The 23,047-nt window shown below is 37.0% G+C and overlaps 1 protein-coding gene across 11 annotated transcripts in view; it reads left to right on the top strand.

The window, feature by feature from the left end:
• Nucleotides 1–23,047, top strand: part of Kiaa1109 (KIAA1109 ortholog) — a 191,668-nt gene that overhangs the window by 104,534 nt on the left and 64,087 nt on the right. For 10 of the 11 annotated variants that reach the window (XM_029475239.1, XM_021157454.2, XM_029475245.1 and 7 more), the window contains exons 43-51: nt 1,235–1,454; nt 2,182–2,340; nt 3,561–3,736; nt 11,210–11,385; nt 14,820–15,526; nt 15,919–16,164; nt 17,853–17,946; nt 20,467–20,517; nt 22,547–22,753. In XM_029475239.1, the coding sequence (XP_029331099.1) occupies nt 1,235–1,454; nt 2,182–2,340; nt 3,561–3,736; nt 11,210–11,385; nt 14,820–15,526; nt 15,919–16,164; nt 17,853–17,946; nt 20,467–20,517; nt 22,547–22,753 (2,036 nt within the window). The remainder of the gene's footprint in view (nt 1–1,234; nt 1,455–2,181; nt 2,341–3,560; nt 3,737–11,209; nt 11,386–14,819; nt 15,527–15,918; nt 16,165–17,852; nt 17,947–20,466; nt 20,518–22,546; nt 22,754–23,047) is intronic. The other variant, XM_029475243.1, reaches the window with a different exon arrangement.

The following is a 23,047-nucleotide window of genomic DNA, read 5'->3' on the forward strand; positions in this document are numbered from 1 at the left end:
GTAGAAACACCTTGACCAAGGCAACTTATTAAAAAAAATTAAATGGAAATTAAGTGACTCTTGGCTGTGTTGAGACCTGTGACAGTCAAAACCAGTGAGCAAAGATAGTCTAATATCAAGAATTGTGGAGTGGAAGTGAGGCATATGGATTAAAACATCCGACTTTTCTTGCTTGGTTATTTATAAAACTGATTTTTCTTTTGTGTAATAAACTTAATCATCTACACAAAGAACATATGAGGGATAGGATATGAAATATGCATAACACATGTGTAGTATGTTAAAAGTTCTCTTCCTGTAGTGAAAGGCTTCTTCCTCTTCCCCCATCTAAGTGAAAGCATGTAATGGTGAATAGAACTTCCCACTTTGTCCTAAAACTTCAATGGTCTGATGTGTACTTGTTCTTGCTTAGTTTCCTGTCCTTAGTCAGAAAGCCTCTAGTTTACTTTCTGTTGGTTGTCTGTGCCTACCTCCAATAAAACGACATAGTTCCTTCTTTAGATTTGCTCTGTGTTTTTATGTTTCTTTTTTTGTTTCTTTTGGTGAAGGTCTTGCATCTCCTTGGCTGGCCTAGAATTTACTGGTAGATTATGCTGGCCTTGAACTCATGGCGGTGCTCTTGCCTCATCCTCCTCCTGTGTGCTGAGATTGTATTTAATGCCATTGTATCTGACCTGGTAGTGATAACTGACTTTTGATGTTGTCAGTCATGTAACAAGTGATTCTTAGTTTTAAGTGGAGTAGTTGTATAGGGAAATTGTTTCTGGATATCAGTTTGCTGATTCCATAATTAAGCCATAACAGAAATTGCTTCAGGCTACTTCTTATTCTTTAAATAGCCACAAGCATGTTCTTTAAACACCTCATGACTTGCTTACATCCTGGTGTCGTGGATACCCACCCTCCCACCCCTGATATTAACCAGCATTTATTTCCTGTATTCCGCTTAAGATGCTGTTCTGTGACTCTTGTTTAGCTGTAGAAATTAATGATTCATTGTTAAATTACTTCAAGGAATATACTTGAATATGATGTGTAGCCCCTAATATTGTATTACAGAGTTATAAAAAAATTATTGTTTTTATATTTGACTCAATAATCCTAGTAGCCAAAATCGCTGTGAGTATTAAAGGAAAGAATAGCTAGCAGAAATAGGAACAATTATGGTGGTTGTAATTATTAGCAGTCAGTTTCACATACTTCAGAAAAAAACAACTGTGTGTTCATTTTGTAGGGCATTCATCCATATCACTCTCTGAGTTATACCAGTGGAGACACTGCTACTGATTCTCCAGTACATGGTGGACGTGCTGGGATGCCGGTAAAGGAGAGTCCAAGGAAGGAGAGCCTTCTCAGCTATCTGACTGGAAGCTTCCCAAGCCTGCACAACCTTCTGGAAGGCACTCCTCAGAGAAGCAGTGCAGCTGTGAAAAGTAGCTCCCTCACAAGAACAGGTACCTAGCCCAGTGGATCCAACACACTCCTCTGGACTACAAGCAACTGCACTTCCTCACATACATATAAACACACATACAATTTAAAATAAAATGCTTCTTTCAATTACATTTTCTTTTGTGGGAAAAATAGAAAACTACTTTATTATATACTTTGGTTGCATGACTAAACTTTTTACTTACTTTGTTTTTGAAAAAATATTTTAGACCAAAATTGTAAATTTCTCTTCATGTCTTTTATTTTTACTTTCAAATTAGTGCTGACTAGTGCCAAGCTACACATTCTGAGTCTAAAGAATGCAGAATCTTCACCATTGTAATAACAAAATGAATTTTGTACTAATGTCTTAGGACCCCCATACCAGTATCATGAAGTGAGAGTTTAAAAATACATGGAGAGATGGCTTGATGGCTTAGTAATTAAGAGTACTAGCTGCTCTTGAAGAGGACCTGGGTTCAGTTCCCAGCACCATCATAGCTACTGACAACCATCTGTAACTCCAGTTCCAGAGGATCCAGAGTCCCCCTCTGGCCCCCACAGGCATGGCATACACTTTGTACACAGGCAAACTCGGGTGAAGCACCTGTATACATAAAATAAGAATAAATGAATCTTTAAAGTTTTTTTCAAAGAGAGACATTTTAATCCAACTTTCTGAAAGCATGCAAGTAGCATTTTTCTGTTTTATAGTATATAATAATCTTATTCACCATAAACTTTTTTCAGGGAATACAGTAGCCACTGACATGCTGTCTGAACATCCTTTGTTATCTGAGCCTTCATCTGTGAGTTTTTATAATTGGATGTCAAATGCCGTGGGAAATCGTGGAAGTGTGGTACAGGAATCTCCTGCTACAAAGTCAGGACATAACAGTCTTCCAACAGGTAATCCAGTTATCACTTTCACCTTAACTGTCTTCAAAACCTTATTCCTCAAAGGATACCTACACGGTCAACTGTTAGGATGAAGTTGGACCGTTTCAGCAAAAAGCTAATTAAACTTTGACTTGGTATTATTATAATATCAAATACAAGATTTAAAGAATTTAAAGCATTTAATGTGGTTGGTTAAACATTCATAACACAAAAGGAGGCAGGTTAAAAAACATTAAGTATAGTTACAACATGATATACCTACAATACAGAAAAATATCTTGAATCAGTCTAGTTCCCTCTGAGACATCATAACTATTAATTATATGCTCTTCGTAGTTACTTAAATATTTAATCAGATCTATGGTGATAGAAAAGTACAATTTCTTTCCTTAAGGAGAGAAATAAATTAGGGCCATTTATTAATTTTAAAAGATCATGCATGTGTAAAAATATATGGCAAGATGTTCCCCAAGAAAGTGGTGGCTATATCAAGTGTAAGTATATCAACCTTCCTTTGCCTACTTTTGAAGTTTTCCATGTTAGTAAATACTGAATAATATTGAAGTAGACATTGCTACTGATTAATAAAGGCAGCTAAAGTGAATTTTCGATGCTGTTTAAGCCATATGAGTTATTTCCTGATGGAATGAGAAGAGTGGTTGATTTGTGACTGCCCACTGAGCTGTTTCTCGTGTGGATGTGATCTGAATTCTAACCACATGTTAGGTTTCTGCATTGACTCTTGACAGAAAAAAGAGAAAGATTGCATCGCATAGTTCTTGGTTCTGATTTCACTGTTGTATAGAGTGGCTACAGTTTAAATTTTAAGACAACTTCAATGGACTAGTTCCTCTCTATCAAGGGTCCTTTGTCTGGAAGGACAGGATATAAAGCTTGGATGTAATTCTGTTAACTCCATGGCCTTTTCCTGCTGTACTTCCTTTTCAAAGATTTTCCAGTCAGAAAATTCTACATTTTGGATTGGCTGGCTTGAATTCCTGTATAAACATCACTGGTATTTTCTGAATATTTAACTAATGTCATTTTTTATTAATCATATGTGTAAATATTTAGTATTCCATATTATTGGGTTGGTTTTTGTTTTTGTTTTTCCTCTGTTGTCTGGTAAGGGCATTACAACATAGTTGCTTTTAAATTTGACTTGATTGCCTTTGTTTGTTTTTTTGTTTCTAAATGATTCATATTTACTCCTGACATTTTGCTGTTAGGAGTTGCACCCAATCTTCCTACAATCCCGTCAGCCTCAGATTTCAACACCGTCTTATCTAGTGACCAGAATACTCTGGATGGGACACATTCTCAGCACAGTACTAGTCAAGATGATGTGGCAGGTGTAGAAGAAGCAAACCAAGGGTTTCCTGCTGTTCAGCTGGCTGATGCACAGGTGAGTGTGCCTGGGTTTCCTGACACTGGTTCCTTCAGCAGTAGGTACCTGAGGTTCAAGTGAAATCTCTATTCTCTGCCTGTTGGAAAAGCTTTCATGCAAAATAGGAGAGCCTTTAGAAGCCAATTACCCAATAGGTTATCTTTAATTGAAAGTTTCATCATCATATTTTTGTTATGGGTTAAAAATTGACCATGACATGTTTAACAAGTTAAATTTTATCATATTCTACAGACTCTTGTACAGTGTTAAGACTTTATTAAGTGAGTAGTTGGGAGACAGTGGATTTAGAATAAAGAAAGTAATTCAAACATGTAGATATCTATGAGTAGCAGTGTCTTAAAGGACTTGGAGGAGAAAGTAGATGTGAAATGTGACCTGTTGATGTAGTTCATACCAGTGAGCATGAAATCTAGGAAAAGTCGTTGTTTGCAAAAGTATAGACAGATACTGTGAAATTATTTGGAATATATTTAAGTTTGAATGAATAGAAGATAAGTTGGAGAATGGGGTATAGGGGATAACTAGGGTTTTAAATGTGGACACCGGAAAGCTGTGTATACACAGCTAGATAAGAAAATTGTTATATTTCCCCCAGTTGTTTCCTTCCCTTTATATAATAATAGAAAAGAACATTTCATCCCTTTCCCATAAACAAGTTTCTGATAAACAAGTTTTACAGAAACAAAGGCAACTGTTAATACCTCACAGCCTATTTTCCTATATCCTATTCTTCTTTTAGTTAAGTAAGTAATTAATTTTTAACATTTTGACCTTGACCACAGTTTTTCCTCCCTCTTCTCCTAATCCTACCAAACCCCTACCTCCCCCATCCACTCATTCCTCTTGTCTTCAAAAAAGGGTCGGCCTTTCATGGATATCAATCGGCCATGGAATGTCAAGTTGCAGTAAGACTAGGCACCTCTCCTATTAAGGTTGGATAAAACAACTCAGTGGGCAGATAGGGGCCCCAAAACAGGCCACCAAGTCAGAGAGCCCATGCTCCCACTGTATGGGGTCCCATAAGAACACCAAGCTACACATCTGTAACATATGAGCAGAAGGCCTAGGACAGTCTCACACAGGCTCCCGGGTTGGAGGTTGTTTCTATAAGCATCTAGTAACCCAGTTTAGTTGATTTTGTTTTTTAATGTAGTGGCCTTCACCACTCTGGCTCCTACAATCCTTCCTCTCCTCCTTCTGCAGGATTCCCAAGTTCCCCCTAAAGTTCGGTTTTATGTCTCTGCATCATTTTTCATCAGTTGCTGGGTGACGCCTTTCTGATGACAATTGTGCTAGGCCCAATGTATGTATATGACAGAATATGATGAGAAATCATTTCATTGACTTCCTATTCATTAATTTATTTTTGCTAGATGTGTTTGGGTCTGTACTAGGTCTCTGACTATCTATCCTCTGGTTCCTGGTTTTCCAGGTAGTATTGTGAGTGGATTCCCTCTAGTGGCATGGATCTCAAGCTGGACCAGTCATTGTTTTGGCCACTACACAATTTCTGGGACAACTTTATCATAGCACATCTTACAGGAAGGACAAATTGTAGGTCAAAGGTTTTGTGGCTAGGTTGGTGTTCTAAACCCTGCACTGGAAGTCCTTCCTGGTTATAAATGTCTGGTTCTAGTTCCATATACCCCATTGCTAGAAGTCTTACTAGTGTCATTTAGATTGTAGGGTCACCCTCATAGATTCCTGGGAGTTTCCATTGGACTGGGTTTCCAGCTTGTCACTGAGATTTACCCTCTTCCCATTCTAGTTGTGTCTCCCTATACTCTCTCTTTCCAGCTTCTACCTACCTGATCCCTCCTGTTCCTACCCCTACACCATCCATTCAGGTCCTTTCCCCTGTCTACCTGTGATGTCTCTTCTATTTCCCCTTCACAGTGAGATTCATGTGTCCTAACGCCACTACCACCCACCACCTGAGCCCTTCTTGTTACTTAATTTCTCTGGGTCAATTTTCTTGGATCTATTGGGGCTTGTTTTGTGACTGAGTAAATGGTCAATTTTGGAGGAGGTTCTATGAGGTGCTAAGAAGGCATATTCTTTTGAATTTGGGTGAAATGTTCTGTAGATAACTGTTATGTTTATTTGAGTCATAATGTCTGTTAGACCTTTCACTTCTCTGATTAGTTTCTGTCTGGATGACCTTTACATTGTAGAGAATAGGGTGTTGAAGTCTCCTACTATTAATGTGTGGGGTTTGGTGTGTGATTTAAGCTTTAGTAATGTTTCTTTTACAAATGTGTGTATCCTGGCAATTCAAGACATAGATGTTGAGAATTAAGACATTATTTTGGTGGATTTTTCTTTTGATGAGTATGAAGTCCCTGTCTCATCTCTTAATTAAATTTGGTTGGAAATCTACTTTGTTAAATACTAGAATAGCTATACCAGTTTGCTTCTTGGGTTCATTTGCTTGGAAAATCTTTTTCCAGCCCTTTACTCTGAGTTACTGTCTGTCTTTGATTTTGAGGTGTGTTTCTTGTATGTAACAGACTGATGGATCCTCCTTTCATATCCATTCTGTTAGCCTGTGTCTTTTTTTTATATATTCCTTTTTTATTTAATCTTTTTTTTTTTTTTTTACATTTCAGATTTTATTCCTCTCCCGGTCCACCCTCTGACTGTTCCACTTCCCATACCTCCTCCCTGTACCCCTGTCTCCACGAGAATGTCCCCATACCCCCACCACCTACCCCACCAAACCTCCAGACTCCCTGGGGCCTCCAATCTCTTGAGGGTTAGATGCATCTTCTCTGATGGAACCAAGAGCCAGCAGTCCTCTGCTGTATATGTGTTGGGGCCTCATATCAGCTGGTGTATGCTACCTGGTTGGTGGTCCAGTGTCTGGGAGATCTCAGTGTCCAGGTTAATTGAGATTGCTGGTCTTCCTACAGGGTTGCCCTCCTCCTCAGCTTCTTCCAGCTTTTCCCCAATTCAACCACAGGGGGTCAGCACCTTCTGTCCATTAGTTGGGTGCAAATATCTGCAGCTGCTTGTTGGGTCTTTCTGAGGGCAGTCATGATAGGATACATTTTGTGAGTGCTCCATGGCCTCAGTAATAGTGTCAGGTCTTGGGGCCTCCCCTTGAGCTGGATCCCACTTTGGGCCTGTCTCTGGACCTTCTTTTCCTTAGGCTCCTCTCCATTTCCATCCTTGCAGTTCTTTCAGACAGGAACAATTACGGGTCAGCGTGTTGACTGTGGGGTAGCAATCCCATCCCTCACTTGATGCCCTGCCTTTCTGCTAGAGGTAGGCTCTACAAGTTCCCTCTTCCCACTGTAGGGCATTTCATCTAAGGTCCCTCCCTTTGAGTCCTGAGAGTCTCACCTCCCAGGTCTCTGGTACATCATTCTGGAGGGTCCCCCAACCTCCTACCTCCCAAGGTTGCCTGTTTCCATTCTTTTTACTGGCCCACAGGCTTTCAGTCCTTTTCTCCACACCCAATACCAGATCATGTGTCCCTCGCGCCCCCTCCCCTTATCCCCAGTCTCCTTTTCCTTCCAGGTTCTCTCCCTGTTGTGGTTGCTTTCTTCTCTCTAGTGAGACTGAGGTGTTCTCACTTGGGCCCTTCAGCTTGTTGACCTTTTTGGTTTGGGTTGTTTTTTGTTTTGTTTTGTTTTGTTTTGTTTTGGTTTTTGGTTTTTCGAGACACGGTTTCTCTGTATAGCCTTGGCTGTCCTGGAACTCTGTAGACCAGGCTGGCCTCGAACTCAGAAATCTGCCTGCGGGATTAAAGGCGTGGGCCCTTTAGTTAGTTTGGCTAGGGGTTTATCTATCTTGTTGATTCTCTCAAACAAACAGCTTTTGGTTTTGTTGATTCTTTCTTTGTTCTCTGTGTTTCTACTTGGTTGATTTCAGCCCTGAGTTTGACTAATTCCTGCCTTCTACTCCTCTTGGATGAGTTTACTTCTTTCTGTTCTAGAGCTCTCAGGTTGCTCTTAAGTTGCTACTGTAACATCTCTCCAGTTTCTTTACCAGAGTGCTCAGTGCTATGCATTTTCCCATTAGCACTGCTTTCATTGTGTCCCATAAGTTTGGGTATGATGTGTCAACATTTTCATTAAATTCCAGGAAGTCTTTAATTTCTTTGTTTATTTCTTCCCTGACCAAGTTATCATTGAGTAGAGAGTTGTTCAGTTCCCACTTTTATGTGGGCTTTCTGTTGTTTTTGCTATTATTGAAGACCAGCCTTAGGCCATAGTGGTCTGATAGGATACATGGTATTATTTCAGGGTTTTGGGTTTTTTTGTATCTGTTGAGGGTTGTTTTGTGACCAATTATNTGTTCGATTTTGGAGAAGGTACCATGAGGTGCTGAGAAGAAGGTGTATTCTTTTGTTTTAGGGTGAAGTGTTCTGTAGATATCTGTTAAATCCATTTGATTCATAACCTCTCTTAGTCTCACCGTTTCTCTGTTTAGTTTCTGTTTCAATGACCTGTCCATGGGTGAGAGTGGGGAGTTGTAGTCTCTGACTATTATTGTGTGGGGTTCAATGTGTTTGTTTAGCTTTATTAAAGCTTCTTTTATAACTGTGCATGCCCTTGTATTTGGGGCATAGATGTTTAGAATTGAGACTTTCTCTTGGTGGATTTTCCCTATGATATATATGTGAAATGACCTTCCTCATCATGCTTGGTAACTTTTGGTTGAATGTCTATTTTATTGGATATTAGGATGGCAACTCCAGCTTGTTAGGACCATTTGCTTTGAAGACCTTTTTCCATCCTTTTACTTTGAGATAGTGTTTGTCTTTGTTATTGAAGTGTGTTTCTTGTATGCAGCAAAATTCTGGATCTTGTTTGTATATCTAGTTTGTTAGCTTATGTCTTTTTACAGGTGAGTTGAGTCCATTAATATTGAGAGATATTGAAGATAGATGAATGCCCGGCGTGGTGGCGCACGCCTTTAATCCCAGCACTCGGGAGGCAGAGGCAGGCGGATTTCTGAGTTCGAGGCCAGCCTGGTCTACAAAGTGAGTTCCAGGACAGCCAGAGCTATACAGAGAAACCCTGTCTCGAAAAAAAAAACCCCCCCCCAAAAAAAAAGATAGATGACTGTTGGTTCCTGATGTTTGTTTTTGTAGGTGGCTTTATGTGCTTGTGGTTCTCTCCTTTTGAATTTGTTGTGAGATGCTTAATATTTTGTCTTTTCTTTGGTGTAGGTATCTTCCTTGTGTTGGAGTTTTCCTTTTAGGATCCTCAGTAGGGCTGGATTGGTAGATAGATACTGCTTGAATTTGGTTTTGTCCTGGAATATTTTAGTTTCTCCATCTATGTTGATTTAGAATTTTGCTGGTTATGGTAGCCTGGGCTGGCATTTGTGTTCTCTTAAAGTCTGCATGACCTCTGACCAGGCTCTTCTGGCTTTTAGTGTCTCCTTTGTGAAGTCTGATGTAATTCTGATAGGTCTAACTTTGTATGTTACTTGGCCCTTTTCCCTTGCAGTTTTTAAAACACTGTGCATTTAGTGTTTTGATTATGTGATGAGAGGACTTTCTTTTTTTGGTCCCATTTATTTGGTGTTCTATAGGCTTCTTGGACATTTATGGCCATGCCTTTCTTTAGGTTGGGAAAGTTTTCTTCTGTGATTTTGTTGAAGACATTTTCAGGTCCTTTGAGCTGGGAATCTTCGATCTCCTCTATTCTGATTATTCTTAGATTAGGTCCTTTCATTGTGTCCTGAATTTCCTGGATGCTTTGGGTTAGGAGTTTTTATGTTTTGAATTTTCCTTGACAGTTGTGTCAGTCTCTTCTACTGTATCTTCTACACCTGAGATCCTCTCTTCTGTCTCTTGTATTCTGTTGATGATACTTACATCTGTAATTCCTGACTTCTTTCCTAGGTTTTCCATTTCCAAGTTTGCCTCCATTTGTGTTTTCTTTATTGTTTCTACTTCCACTTTTAGGTCTTAGATCACTTTATTCAATTCCTTCACCTGTTTACTTTTGTTTTCCCGTATTTCTTTCAGTGAGTTATTGATATCTTCCTTAAAGGATTCTATTATCTTCATGAGATAGGATTTTAGGACAGANTCCTGATTTTCAGGTCTGTTGGTGCATTCAGGACTTGTTGTGGTGAAAGAACTGGGTTCTGATGATGCCCATGTATATTGGCTTCTGTTGCTTTTGCCTCTCAGCCTCTGGTTATCTATCCCTGGTGTTTGCTGGTCTGGGTGACTCTATCTGTAGTCTGCCTCTTTTGTCCCTGGGTTGCTTCTGGTCTCCTGGTAGACCTGAAGCCCTGGGTGTAGTAGGCCTCCTGTTGGACCTTCCAAACGGTAGGGCTGGGTAGGGGGGTGGGGTAGGGACGGGCGTTTTCAGAGGAGCAGAAAAGCTGCTGATCTGTTGCCCTGGCTGCAGTACATCTTCTGGCAGGCCTTTAGACTGTTGGGTCTTCAGAGGAGCAGTCAAGCTGTTCTCCTGTATGAAGCTGGACCTGGGAGGTCTTTAGGCTGGTATCTGTTTTCCATTTACCTTGTGTACAGAGGAACTCCTGGGATGCCTTCAAGCTGTGGTGTTTTCAGGAGAGCAGACTAGCTGGAGATCAGTTGCTCAGTTGCTCTGTGTGCAGTGGATTTCCTGGGATGCCTCAGGATGTAGTATCTTTAGGGGAGCAGACTAGCTAGCAGTCTGCCCCAGCAGAAAGAACCAGGTGGATGGGGAGTGTTATTCAGCAGGCTGGGGTTTTGGATGTGATGGGTCCTGAGTCCACTGGGCTCCCAGAAGCAGCTGTGGGACTTCAGGAGGGTTTTTACCAAATGCTCTGAGTGCAGCGGATCTCCTAGGATACCTCAGGATCTGGTGTCTTCTGCAGAGCAGACTAGCTAGCAGCCTGTCTCAGCAGAAGGACAAGGTGGAAGGGTATCCTGTGTCTTTTTATTAGAGAATTGAGTCCATTGATGTTGAGAGCTATTAATGACCAATGAGTGTTAATTCCTGTTATTTTGATGGTGGTGGTGGTGGTGGTGGTGGTGGTGGTGGTGGTGGTGGTGGTGGTGGCGAGTGTGTGTGTGTGTCTTTTTTTGTTTGTGTTGGTGTGAAATATATTTTCTATGTTTTTTGGGTATAGTTAACTTCCTTGGGCTGGATTTTGCATTCTCATTCCTTTTGACTAGCTTCTCTGTTAGTTATGATAATAGGCTTGAACGGTGAGGCAAGGTCTGGTGCCAGGTTTTTTTTGTTTTTGTTTTTTATTTTTTTGATTTTTGTTTTTTTGTTTTAATAGAAATATATGGGTATCCATAGACCTTTAAGAAGCACAAATGAATGTAATCTAAATTATTTTACCCTCAGAGAAGTTATAGAGTAATTGATTTATTTATTTTTTTATCAAAACAATTATGATATCTTTTGGTTTTGTTTCATTTTGTGGTAATAGATATTATGTGTTAGAATAAGAACAGTTATCAGTGAACAATAAATTATGTTAATGCTGTTGTTTGATATCTTCCAGGTTGTTTTTAAACCTCTTCTGAGTCATACAGGGATCCAGTCACAGGACACAATGCCCCTTTGTTACCGGATGTACTTTGGAGAACACCTTTCATTTTCAGGAACTTTAGACTGCCTCAGAGCAGATATTGTAGATTCGGACACAGCTAAAGACAGGAAAGGAAAAAGAGCAAGAAGGTATTTTTCATATTGTATAAAATTTTATTTAAAAATTATAATTTTAGTAACAACGAGAAGGTAATTTCCAGTTATTAAATGTAATAATCATATTTTATTAAGAATAAAAATTTGATTTTATTAATGGATCAGACAGTATTTTAGGCCTATTTTTATAGAATGTACATGAGGTATTCTAAAGAATATCTATTGATAAATTCACTCAGCACTATATGCTTAACTTCAGTAGTGAAGTTCTTATGTCTGTGGTTTTAATCTTTGCACAGACAGTTTATTCCTAACACACATTTTGAGTTGACTTTTACCATATTTGTGTAGGTGTGGCTATATTTATATATGTGCATGCTTGTGTGATTGTATGCATACATATATGTATAGGGGTGGGGTGTACACATGCATAGGGACCAGAAGAGGATGTCAGGTGTTCTCTAACATGTTCTACCTGTTCATATGAGACAGTCTCTCCCTAACCTAAGGCTAATCATTTCTTTGCTAGGCTGGAAGCTAACAAGCCCTAGAAATCCTCCAGCCTCCTCTCCCATCAAAGCTGGGTTTTAGGTGTTCATGGGATGCTTGGCTTATTAAATGAGTGCTGAGATCTGGATGCCAGTCTTCATAATTGCATAGCAACTAGTGAGCTACCTCTCCAGGTCCTCAGACAATATTTTTTTATCCAGGGATAGAGTAAAATTCACATTGAGAGCATAGCCATAAGAAACAAATATACGGGAAGACATATGTAACATATGACAGATAAAGCTATGAGCTATCTCTTACTGCCGTTCTGTTTTCATGGGTAAGACTTACATTTCTTTACTGCTTGAATAGCACTTTCATATCTACTAATAGGTTTGACTCTTCTTTTGAAAGTTGGAATTTTACTTTGGGTATCTTGTTGACATGGACAGAAATCCTGAAATATGGTCATAGGTAACATTTCTGATAATGTTTTCTCAAAAGTCTTAGTTTTTTTGTTTTGCTTTGTTTTTGATTTTTTTGGTGTTTTTTTTTTTTTGTAGTTTTGCAAGTTGTAAGAGTAAAAGATCACGTATATTCAATTTAAACTTAAAACTGGAATTTTAGTTTGAATATTCTGTTTAAACTTTTTAAAAATGAAATTACATTTATTTGTGTGTGTGTCCATGTGTATACTCATGTGTGCAGGCATGAGGCAGCATTCCTGTGGAGGTTTGAGGATACCCTCTGAGAGAGTCAGTTCTTTCCAGCTTGTAGGTCCCAGAATTGAAGTGATGCCATCAGACTTAAGTAGCAAGTGCCTTCATCCATTAAGCCACCTTAGTGGCCCATATTTAAATTTTTAAATAAATTAATAAAAATCATTTTTGTAAACGAATCATGTATAGAATATAGGGCTTTCTTCAATTGAATTGAGGTCAAATTATCTGAGGATTTTCTAATAATACAGAGACATAGAAATAGTATTCTCTGTTAAACACAGAGAGTTCTTATAAGCTGTTTGTAAAACTTAATGGAAAAATCTTAAAAATGTTTGTCAAAATATTTTATAAATGTTTATGTATGTGTGTAGGAACACACATGCAAGTACATCATATATTTCTTCTAAGTAAGTACATACAACTACATTGTATAATCATTATATAAAATATATAAGATATAAGAAGTTGCCTATAGATACACAGATTTTGTGGATAAACACATATGTATAATTAGAAACAAGTTACAAACTTTTACTGGTGTCATAAATGCCATGTGGTGGTACATGTAACAAATCCCACCCACCTAGCCACAGTTCCCTTTCTGTGATTCTCTAGCCAAACTTAATATTCCTCTCTCTATTGCTTCTGGCAGCACTCTGAGTGCTCTACACTCTTAGAGCCAGCTCATAGGCAGCTGCTCAGAGGTTTGCAGTTTTACTCTAAACTCTTGGTTTCTTGAGGTCTCACTATACTAGACTTTCCTCAGCCACTAGTTTTAGTCTTAACTTCTTTGTTTTATACCACACTATTTATTCTTCTGTTTATTGTACACTAATTTTGGATTGTAATTTTTTTGTATAAACATTCACTTTGACTTTAAAGCCTTGGCAATAAACCATTTAACATAGAGATTAGTATGCAGTATCTCTTAGATGTAGTTGACATGTTAACTTGTAAATTATTTGTAAAAATTAGTGGAAAAATTGTAACCCTCAAATGTTTGTCAAAATATTGTATATAAATATATGTGTGTGTGTGTGTGTGTGTGTGTGTGTGTGTGTGTGTGTGTGTAGGAACATAATATGTTTAATTTTCAGTTGTAGCTTTGGCTTCATAGTGTCCATGATAGTCCTTAACTCATCTGCTGCTTTTGCCCTAAAGGACTGCTTCAGCATGTGCCCAGAATTCTTTTCTCCTTTTCTTGACTGTCCTAAGCTTTCTTCTTCCTTTTGGTCATCCTTACATATATCCGATTTTTTGGGTTGTTTATTTGCTTTTTTTTTCAGAGATTTGTTATGTCACCCTTCTGTTTGGGATTATTTTTGTAACATTTTATTCTTCTGTGAGTTTTGGGTCTTAGTATCCAGTGTTTCCTTTGGCAACAACATGCAGAACATTGATCGTCAGCCCCTTGTGAATGTCTGCATCTGTGCATAGTATTACACTATCGTGTGGCATACTTTTTATTTAATAATAAATGCCATTATTCAATAAGGAATTACAGCTCTAGTTATAAATTCATATTTGAGTTGAGAATATCAAAGTATTTTCTGATTTTTTTTTGTTTTTAAATAGAGATATGGCCTATGTTTTTGCCCTTTGTGGCAGTATATTCACAATACATATGGAACAAAAGAAGGTACATGATGGTTTACTTGAGATCATTATTGTTGGTAGAAGTTGAGTGCCTTTTAAAAATAAGATGTTAAAAATAACTGTAATTTTTACCCCAAAGTTTTTAGGTAAGTCAGGGGACGTAACAATAATTTTTGTGTAAGATCTTAGGTATTTTTAAATGTGTTGTTTTGTTTCAGTTGATTTTTCTTTCCACTTGTAACTTAGTAAATGAAGCTGTAAAGATTTTCATTCCAATAACAAATAGGATTATACTAAGTTTGAAATTTTAAGTTTAGTATGACGGGCTGGTTCTAATTGATCTGTGGCTAATTCTAAATTTCTATACTATTAGATGTGACAGATAGCAAGAAAAATGTTTAATTGTTTTATTGATTTTTTTTTAATAGAAGCCAATTGATTTTGACTTCTTAGTTAATATTAGAGTAAAATTAACAAGAAAAACTAAAGGCTATCTACTAGTCCATGAACAGACTAGACTAGTGCAAACATGCAATGTATTGAAGCTCTTGCTTAATGGTACAGTGCACCTTGGAGGTTATTATGTTTATGAATGCATAAGAATATGCTATGTAGTTCTTCACAAAAGGAAGTAACAGCTCTTCCCTTTGAACATTTTAGGCAAGGCCATGTGAACCTTCCCCCACTGGAGTTCAAGCCAGCATTAATGTTGGAAACCTTCAGCATCAGTGCTGTTGTAATGGAAAAGTCAGTGTGCACTCCGCAAAACTCCACCAGTGCCCTTTCCTTTCATGATCTCAACAAGCGCTATTACAACACCTTCCATTGCAACTTCACTATTTCCTGCCAGTCAATAAGTCAGCATGTGGATATGGCTCTGGTCCGTCTTATCCATCAATTCAGTACAATGATAGACGACATCAAAGCAACTCAGACAGACATTAAACTTAGTAGATACACAGCTGGATCAGCTTCCCCTACGCCTACCTTCAAAACCAGAAAGCATCGAGATTTCCGTTCATCTGACTTCAGCCGCAGTTCGAGAGGGAGTCTCAATGGTGGCAACAGAGTAAATAATGCCAAGAACAAACGGGCCAACAATGAGAACAATAAAAAAGAATCCCGAAACAAAAACTCACTAGGAAGGTCTGAAAGAAGAACCTCAAAAGTATCTAGGAAAGGTTCAAAAGATGTAGTGGATCATATGACGATTCATATGGATGATTCAGATTCCATCACAGTGTCGGAGCAAAGTGAGCCTTCTGCTGAATGCTGGCAGAATATGTATAAATTGCTTAACTTCTATTCACTTATCTCAGATCCAACCGGGATATTGGAAAAGTCCTCAGAAACATTTGGACCAGCAGGTAACAAGCATTGTTATGATTTAAATTTTTCTGTTTAGAAATGCTAAAGAAGACTGTTCACCATATTAATGGTATAAATTATTAAAATGCACAGAAATTGGTAGTCACCAAAGAGAAAATAGTGCTGACATTCAGATATTCTGTCAGCATACTTCCTCCTTGACCCTGACATAGACTGCTTTTAAAGGATTCAGACAGACTTAATTTCAAGTATCTAGATTGATCATTTACTTCAGTAGGTATTAGAGAAGATGTTGAAAATTAATTGAATCATCTATAAGGGGAAAGTCTACTTTAGACTTTGAAACCAAGAAAGCTAGTACAGTATTTAGAATGTTCTTTGTGCTGTGTTTTTTCAAATCTCAAACCATATATTTCCATTTACTAAAAAGGTGTTCGGAGTCCTACAGAGCCAACATGTAGAGTTGTGTTTGAGAATGAACAAGACAACAACAGCTTGACTAAAACACAGAGGAAACGTAGTCTGGTAACCTCTGAACCTCAGCATGTAACATTAATTGTGTTTGGGATTGGCATGGTGAACCGCACACACCTAGAGGCAGATATTGGTGGTCTGACAATGGAATCAGAACTGAAGAGGATCCATGGCAGTTTCACCCTTAAGGAAAAAATGAAAGGTATAAGACTTTTCTTATACCGTAATGTTGCTTTGCTGAAAGAAATGGGTTTCTAATATTTGAAAATTCAAGAAAAATGAAAGTTGTACAATATTTGCTTTTCCTTATTGCCACTATAGAAATTTATAATCTAATATTCATTTTTAGTACTTTTCTTAAAAATTAAGAACTTCACAAAAATTCTATTACTGGATATAAAATTTCCCTAAAGTAATCAAAATGTGCCATTTATTTCTAAAATGGTCACAGAAAGTGTGATAGTTCATTAAATCTAGAAGAGCATCTGTTTGAATACACTCCATAACTGTGTATCACAAAGAAAATAATACTATCAGATGAAATTGCTTGTAAAATATACCCAAGTTTCAGAAATCCCAAAATAAAATGAAATGTTTAAGTTGGTGGGTAAAGCAATATGGAATTCACTCTCATATCAGTGTTGTTTTCTTCATGGTTGTATTGTACAAGGAAAGGAACTTGTGAATTAATATTTGTTCTTGTTAACTCTATGACTATCCAACATACAATGTCTAAATTTGTCATTAATACTCTTCTTTAGTTTTGTTTCATACCCTAAGTATGAAACAGAAGTTAAGCACTGATTTTTACATGAAAATTTATGTATAATATAAGAAAATTATGTAAAGAAATGAAAAAACTATAAAATGCTGAGAAAAATACAAACACATGAATTCTCAAATACAAGGCAAAAGATGGCTATATTGAAGTAAATTTTTTTTTTTTTTTTTTTTTTTTTTTGGTTTTTTGAGACAGGGTTTCTCTGTATAGCTCTGGCTGTCCTGGAACTCACTTTGTAGCCCAGGCTGGCCTTGAACTCAGAAATCCANAGCCCAGGCTGGCCTTGAACTCAGAAATCCACCTGCCTCTGCCTCCCAAGTGCTGGGATTAAAGGCGTGCGCCACCACCGCCCGGCTTGAAGTAAATTTTTAACTTTAGTAATTTTAAGACTACCAATTTTTTCTTCTGTTGTTTTAGTAAACATTAAGAATTACGTTGGTGCTTTTGGTTAGAATCTGGAAAATGGGCATTCACTTCTAAATGAATAGATTTAACATTCACAAAGTTTAATAGGTCTTATCAATAGTCTCTAAACTATATTTCTTCTTTATTGTAGCAATTCTAATTCTACAAACCTAGAAAGAACAGAAAATGACTGATGTTAAAGAGCTGGTGGTTATTTTTATAGCCCCAAGACAGTTTAAGATTGACCCATTCCAAGTTGTATCATAGGATTTATTTATATGAAAAAATTCTAAAAGAGAAAAGCAGGCAAAATGACATACTTACTTTATTTAGATTTACAAGTAATAAATATATTAATTTCATAGGGGGTATATCGACCAATAGTAGTAGTTTATCTGGTTTCCTTTTTTTTCTTTCAAAGTACATATGTGGTATAGACCATTTAATTCCAGTAAGTTATTTAATGCATGAAGTCCTGTTAAAGTGCATTTCTCCATATTTCTCCCTCTTAGGTATACTCTGTATATATATATGTATGCAAAATAGTAAGCTGAGGATATTTTCTTAAGGTAGTCTGACAGTAATTGAGCACATTTATTATAATTTATAGTTATCATTTGTCATCAAATATATTGTAAATAAAGTAATTTTAATATCAGATGCAATTATTTTCAGAAGTCAATTACATTTTTTTCATATTTAAGATGTTTTGCATCAAAAGATGACCGAGACCTGTGCTACTGCTCACATTGGTGGGGTTAATATTGTACTACTTGAAGGGATCACACCAAATATACAGTAAGTGTGCTTATCTTTACTATTTTCTTTTATTCCTTGTTACAACTTATAAATAACTTGGAATTCCTTGAATGAACTTATCCTATGTAAATTTTGAGGATTATACTGTGTTTCTAGATACAATTGGAAAAAACAATTGATTTTGTTACCCCTGCCTATCCTAAATTCACCCCCTCTCATTTGAATAAATGCCTGATTTCCAGTATCTGGTGAGATTGTCTTATAAGAAAAATGATCATAGTACAAATTTCTATTTAGCATATAGTTTGTTAATTTTCCTGTCATTTAAATAGTTAGCTAAAATTACAAATAAGAACTCTCTTAATTTTAAGTAATCATTATTTGCCTAGACTTCAGATTTGTCATTTATCATTTAAGAAAGGTAACAGTAAAGCCTTTGAAATCTGTTACAGTATAAACTAAGCCTTTTTAAAGAGACAGTATCAAGCCAGGTGTGGTAGCTCACCTGTAATTCCAGCAGTTGGGAGATTGAAGCAAGACATTTGTTACAAATTAGAGGCCAGCTTTGACTGTATATTGCATCCCATGCTACCCTGGATTACAGAGTAAGAATCTGTCTAAACAAGGAAACAACATCAACAACAAAACACAAATGAAAAACAAAACAAAACCCATACACTCTATTTTAATTCTTTGTTCTTAATTTTTTTCTGTAAGCTCTGTACTTGGGTCTGTTCTGATTAGAATGATTCTGATGTTGATAATATTTACTCATGGTATGCATAGCATTTGTATAGAGGAATGCATCTAACCATATGACTTTATATCCTTGGTAGTATTTGCCTTCATTTCTAATTTCTTTTCAATGGGCCAGTTTTGTGTTATAACTAGAAGTGTTTTAATAGTTAAGGTCATATTTTGAGACTTTGTTCTTCTTTGATAGTATAATTAATGCTATGCTAATGTTCTGAAGCATAGTCTTCAGGCTAAATAACCACTAAATAGGAGATTTGACCCCTTCTTTAAAAATTATTATTAGATTGAACTACAATTCTAATCACAATATTTTAGAAATCCAAATAATACAAAAACCTGTCTTGGGCAATATTTCAATATTGATATTGATAAACAAGTCAGAGTATGGTGGAAAGAAGATCTCGGACTTAACTCTTGCCCAAGTGGCTTAGGATCATTACCTAGAATCATCACTGATCATTTATTTCATAGGCACTTCCTAGGCACATCCCATCTTTAAAAAAAAAGCCAGGCGTGGTGGCGCACTCCTTTAATCCCAGCACTCGGGAGGCAGAGGCAGGCGGATTTCTGAGTTCGAGGCCAGCCTGGTCTACAAAGTGAGTGCCAGGACAGCCAGGGCTACACAGAGAAACCCTGTCTCGAAAAACCAAAAAAAAAAAAAAAAAAAAGACCAGGAAATTCCCATGGTTAAACAGATCTCTCTCATTCATTATGGACAAACAAGAGGATTTATGAAACTCCTGTTGTAGGCTAGGAACTGAAGATCTGTTCATTTACTTAATCCACCTTGCAATTTTGTGAGCCCAGGTGATTTTTATCTCCACTTTATGGAATAAAAGAAGTGAGATTTAGCAACATCAAAATATTAGCATAAACTATTTTAAATGGTCCAGTCAGAAGATTCCCATACTACACTGCTTCTGTCTTTTTTGTCGACCTGCAGCAACCCATCCCAGAAAGCAGACAGGTGATTGTTCATGACTCAGAACCAAGTTCCCTTAGATGTCCCAAGTGCTGACTTTTTCTTGTATCTCCTTGTCTGTTTTACCTTTTAAGAGAATGGCTTCAGTCGCTCAGCTTGTAGAACTTAACATTTATAAAATGAAAATTTAAATAATGTAGAGTTGATATTTCTTATCTTTCCCCTTTATCAGCTTTTTTTGAAATATAAAAGTTACTCCTGGGCTGGTGAGATGGCTCAGCAGGTAAAAGCTCTGACTGCTCTTCCAAAAAGGTCCTGAGTTCAAATCCCAGCAACCACATGGTGGCTCACAACTATCTGTAATGAGATCTGACGCCCTCTTCTGGAGTGTCTGAAGACAGCCACAGTGTTCTTAGATATAATAATAAATAATTTTTTTTTTTTTTTTTTGGTTTTTCGACACAGGGTTTCTCTGTGTAGCCCTGGCCGTCCTGGAACTCACTCTGTAAACCAGGCTGGCCTCAAACTCAGAAATCCGCCTGCCTCTGCTTCCCGAGTGCTGGGATTAAAGGTGTGCACCACCATGCCCGGCTAATAATAAATAAATCTTTAAAAAAAAAAAGTTACTCCTTTGTTACTGTCAAAACTCATAGTCTTAAGACTTTTTGTTAACACTATTTGGATTTATTCTTTAGCATTTCCAACTGCAATTAAAAGGAAATAGAATGCGGAAAGTAGTTTCAAAAGTCATTTGAAAGAAACCGTTAGGAGCTGGGCATTCGTGAGCTTCCTGCTATGCAGTCCTATTGTAACCAATGTACCTGTGAATGCTGATTTGCTTCCCTTTTGTTTTCCTGCTTCTCTTGAATCTGCATCCGTAGATTGGAAGATTTTCCTACATCTCCTACAAGTACAGCCAAACAAGAATTTCTGTATGTCACATTCTTTTTCATGGCTTGTGATTAATACTGACTAGTATAGTACTTACATTACCATTGTGGGATGTGTATAGTTAGTCACCATCTCATGTTCTAGTCAAGCTTAAGTGAGGGCTGTCTCTTAGGTAAGACAGACTTTGTTTTCTTGTGCTTCTGTGGGCATATTACTTGATATCATAATGGAATTTTTCACGTGGTGAGTTTTTGTTAATTAAAAATTATTTTTAAAAACTAACAGTGCATCAGCATGTTTCAACTTTATAATTTTGTTTTAATGGGAAATTTGTTGTTTTATCTATGGCTTTTACTATATGTGCATTTGTGTTTGGAATATTTTAATTTTACCATTGCTATCTTTGCAGTTAGCTGTACTTGAGGAATATGTGTAGGTGCTCACCAAGTGAGTCTGTCACCACGTCATGTTAGCATTTAGTTTAGCATTAGTTATGTCTTTGGACATTTTTAAAATAAATTTTAAATATATTGAATAAGTAGGTGATCTATATATTATGTTTTCTGCTGGTATAATCATCGTATTTTGTGGAATTTGTTTCACTATTTATAACAAGCCATAGATAAAACATTATTAGTTCAGAGCCATTTGATGGGATTATGTTCTATTTCACTTCAATGGTCAACTAAAAGTAATACAAACTTAATTCTATTACTGAAAAATAGCCTGTATAACATTGTCTTTTTATGAACAGAAAAGCAAAACAACCACATTTTAATTCCACTCAGAACCTAGAAATATTATTTTATTTATATATAGTAATTTATATTTACTGAGTTCTCTGGGTATTTAACCAAAAAATAATAGTATAAACTTTAGAGAGAATTGTTTAGTGGCCAATGATCAAAATTTTTTATGGGCTTGAATAGTATGTACTAGAAAGGCTCTGCAAAGGCAGCAATGGAAAACTATCAGGTGACGGTCTTTGTTGTGATACCATCACAGTCAGCCACCTCGTTCCATTCCCAGGTTTTCTGTTAAGAGAGACAGTCATGTATAATACAATTGCCAAGTGGGAAAGAAATCTTTTATCATTGACTAAATAGCATATAGCCATTCAGCATATTCCATATTTCTATTGTAGAAAATTTCAAGCAAACTGATTTGAGATAGCCAGCACAAAACAAGTTATATAAATTAAACTTTTCCACCTTCCTCCCTCTTTTAAGTTTGGAGCCAGTTCAAGGCAGGAAGACCAAGGTAGGGCCAGGGGTGTAGAGATGAAGGTCGTGCTTCTAGATTTGTATAAGACTGATAAGGTTATTCCAGATGAATTTGCAAATTGCCGTTTCTAACTCGGTGAAGAATTGAGCTGGAATTTTGATGGGGATTGCATTGAATCTGTAAACTGCTTTCGGCAGGATAGCCATTTTTACTATATTAATTTTCTCTGGAAGATGACTAAAATTTGCAGCATGCTTGGTATGCCCACTGTATGTTAAAAATTCATGGCAGATGTCCATAAAGACAGGCTGAAGGTTCACAGACCATGCAGTTTACGGCTCTCCCAGATTTACTGTACTTCACAACTCTGGGGCCTATTCCCAAGTCTTTTTCCTGTGCTCAAGCAGTGGGGCCTTTATAAAGTAGGCCCATGCCTTCAATTCCAGTAATCTGGTTTTTTGATGCCATTTTAGAAGTACATAAATGGATCTTTTTTTTTTTTTTTTACTCAGTTTGTCTCTCTTTAGATCCCAAAACTAAAATGGAGGGGAAAAGTTATGAGTAAGAAAAAAAAAATCAAAGTAAAAATTTTTTTTGCATGTGCATACATGTTGCTAATGTTTGTGCTTTTACTTAATATTCATATATTCTAAAGAAATAATAGACTTTTCAATGCAGTATAAGATGAGTATATCTTAATATCTTTTAGAATAACTTTTCAGACTATGTTTTGACAAATGAATGCTCTCCTCCTAACCCATTGAGTAAGAATATCTTATGTTCTTGGTATTTTTCCAAAAATTTTTCTTTGCCTCTATTTTAATAGTCTTCCTCCTCTGTTTCTAGAACTGTGGTCAAGTGTAGTATAGCCAAATCCCAAGCCCTCTACAGTGCCCAGCGAGGGCTGAAGACAAACAACGCTGCAGTGTTCAAAGTAGGAGCTATCAGCATCAACATTCCTCAGCACCCTGCCACTTTACACAGCATGATGGTCCGCAGTTCTCACCAGCTGTCCAAGCAGATCTCAGACCTTATTAGACAGCCTTCCACAGCGTGAGCTATTTTATTTTTTATAGCCCGTGACTATACAGTAAAATATCTTTTATTTTTGCTGCGATAACAAAGGTTCGTAACAAATGATCAGTTCCTGTGAACATTGAGTATCACAGTAGAGCTGGTAGAGAGTATTCATATGACATCTTGGGAGAATCATAGTATGTATCATTAAAATATTATATTACAGTGGCCAATAAAGTATTAATTATATCACATTGTCCAATACTGAATATGAAGTGTGTCTTAGTCAGGGTTTCTATTCCTACACAAACATCATGACCAAGAAGCAAG

This window comes from Mus caroli, chromosome 3 (assembly GCF_900094665.2).
Source record: "Mus caroli chromosome 3, CAROLI_EIJ_v1.1, whole genome shotgun sequence".
Lineage (NCBI taxonomy): Eukaryota > Metazoa > Chordata > Mammalia > Rodentia > Muridae > Mus > Mus caroli.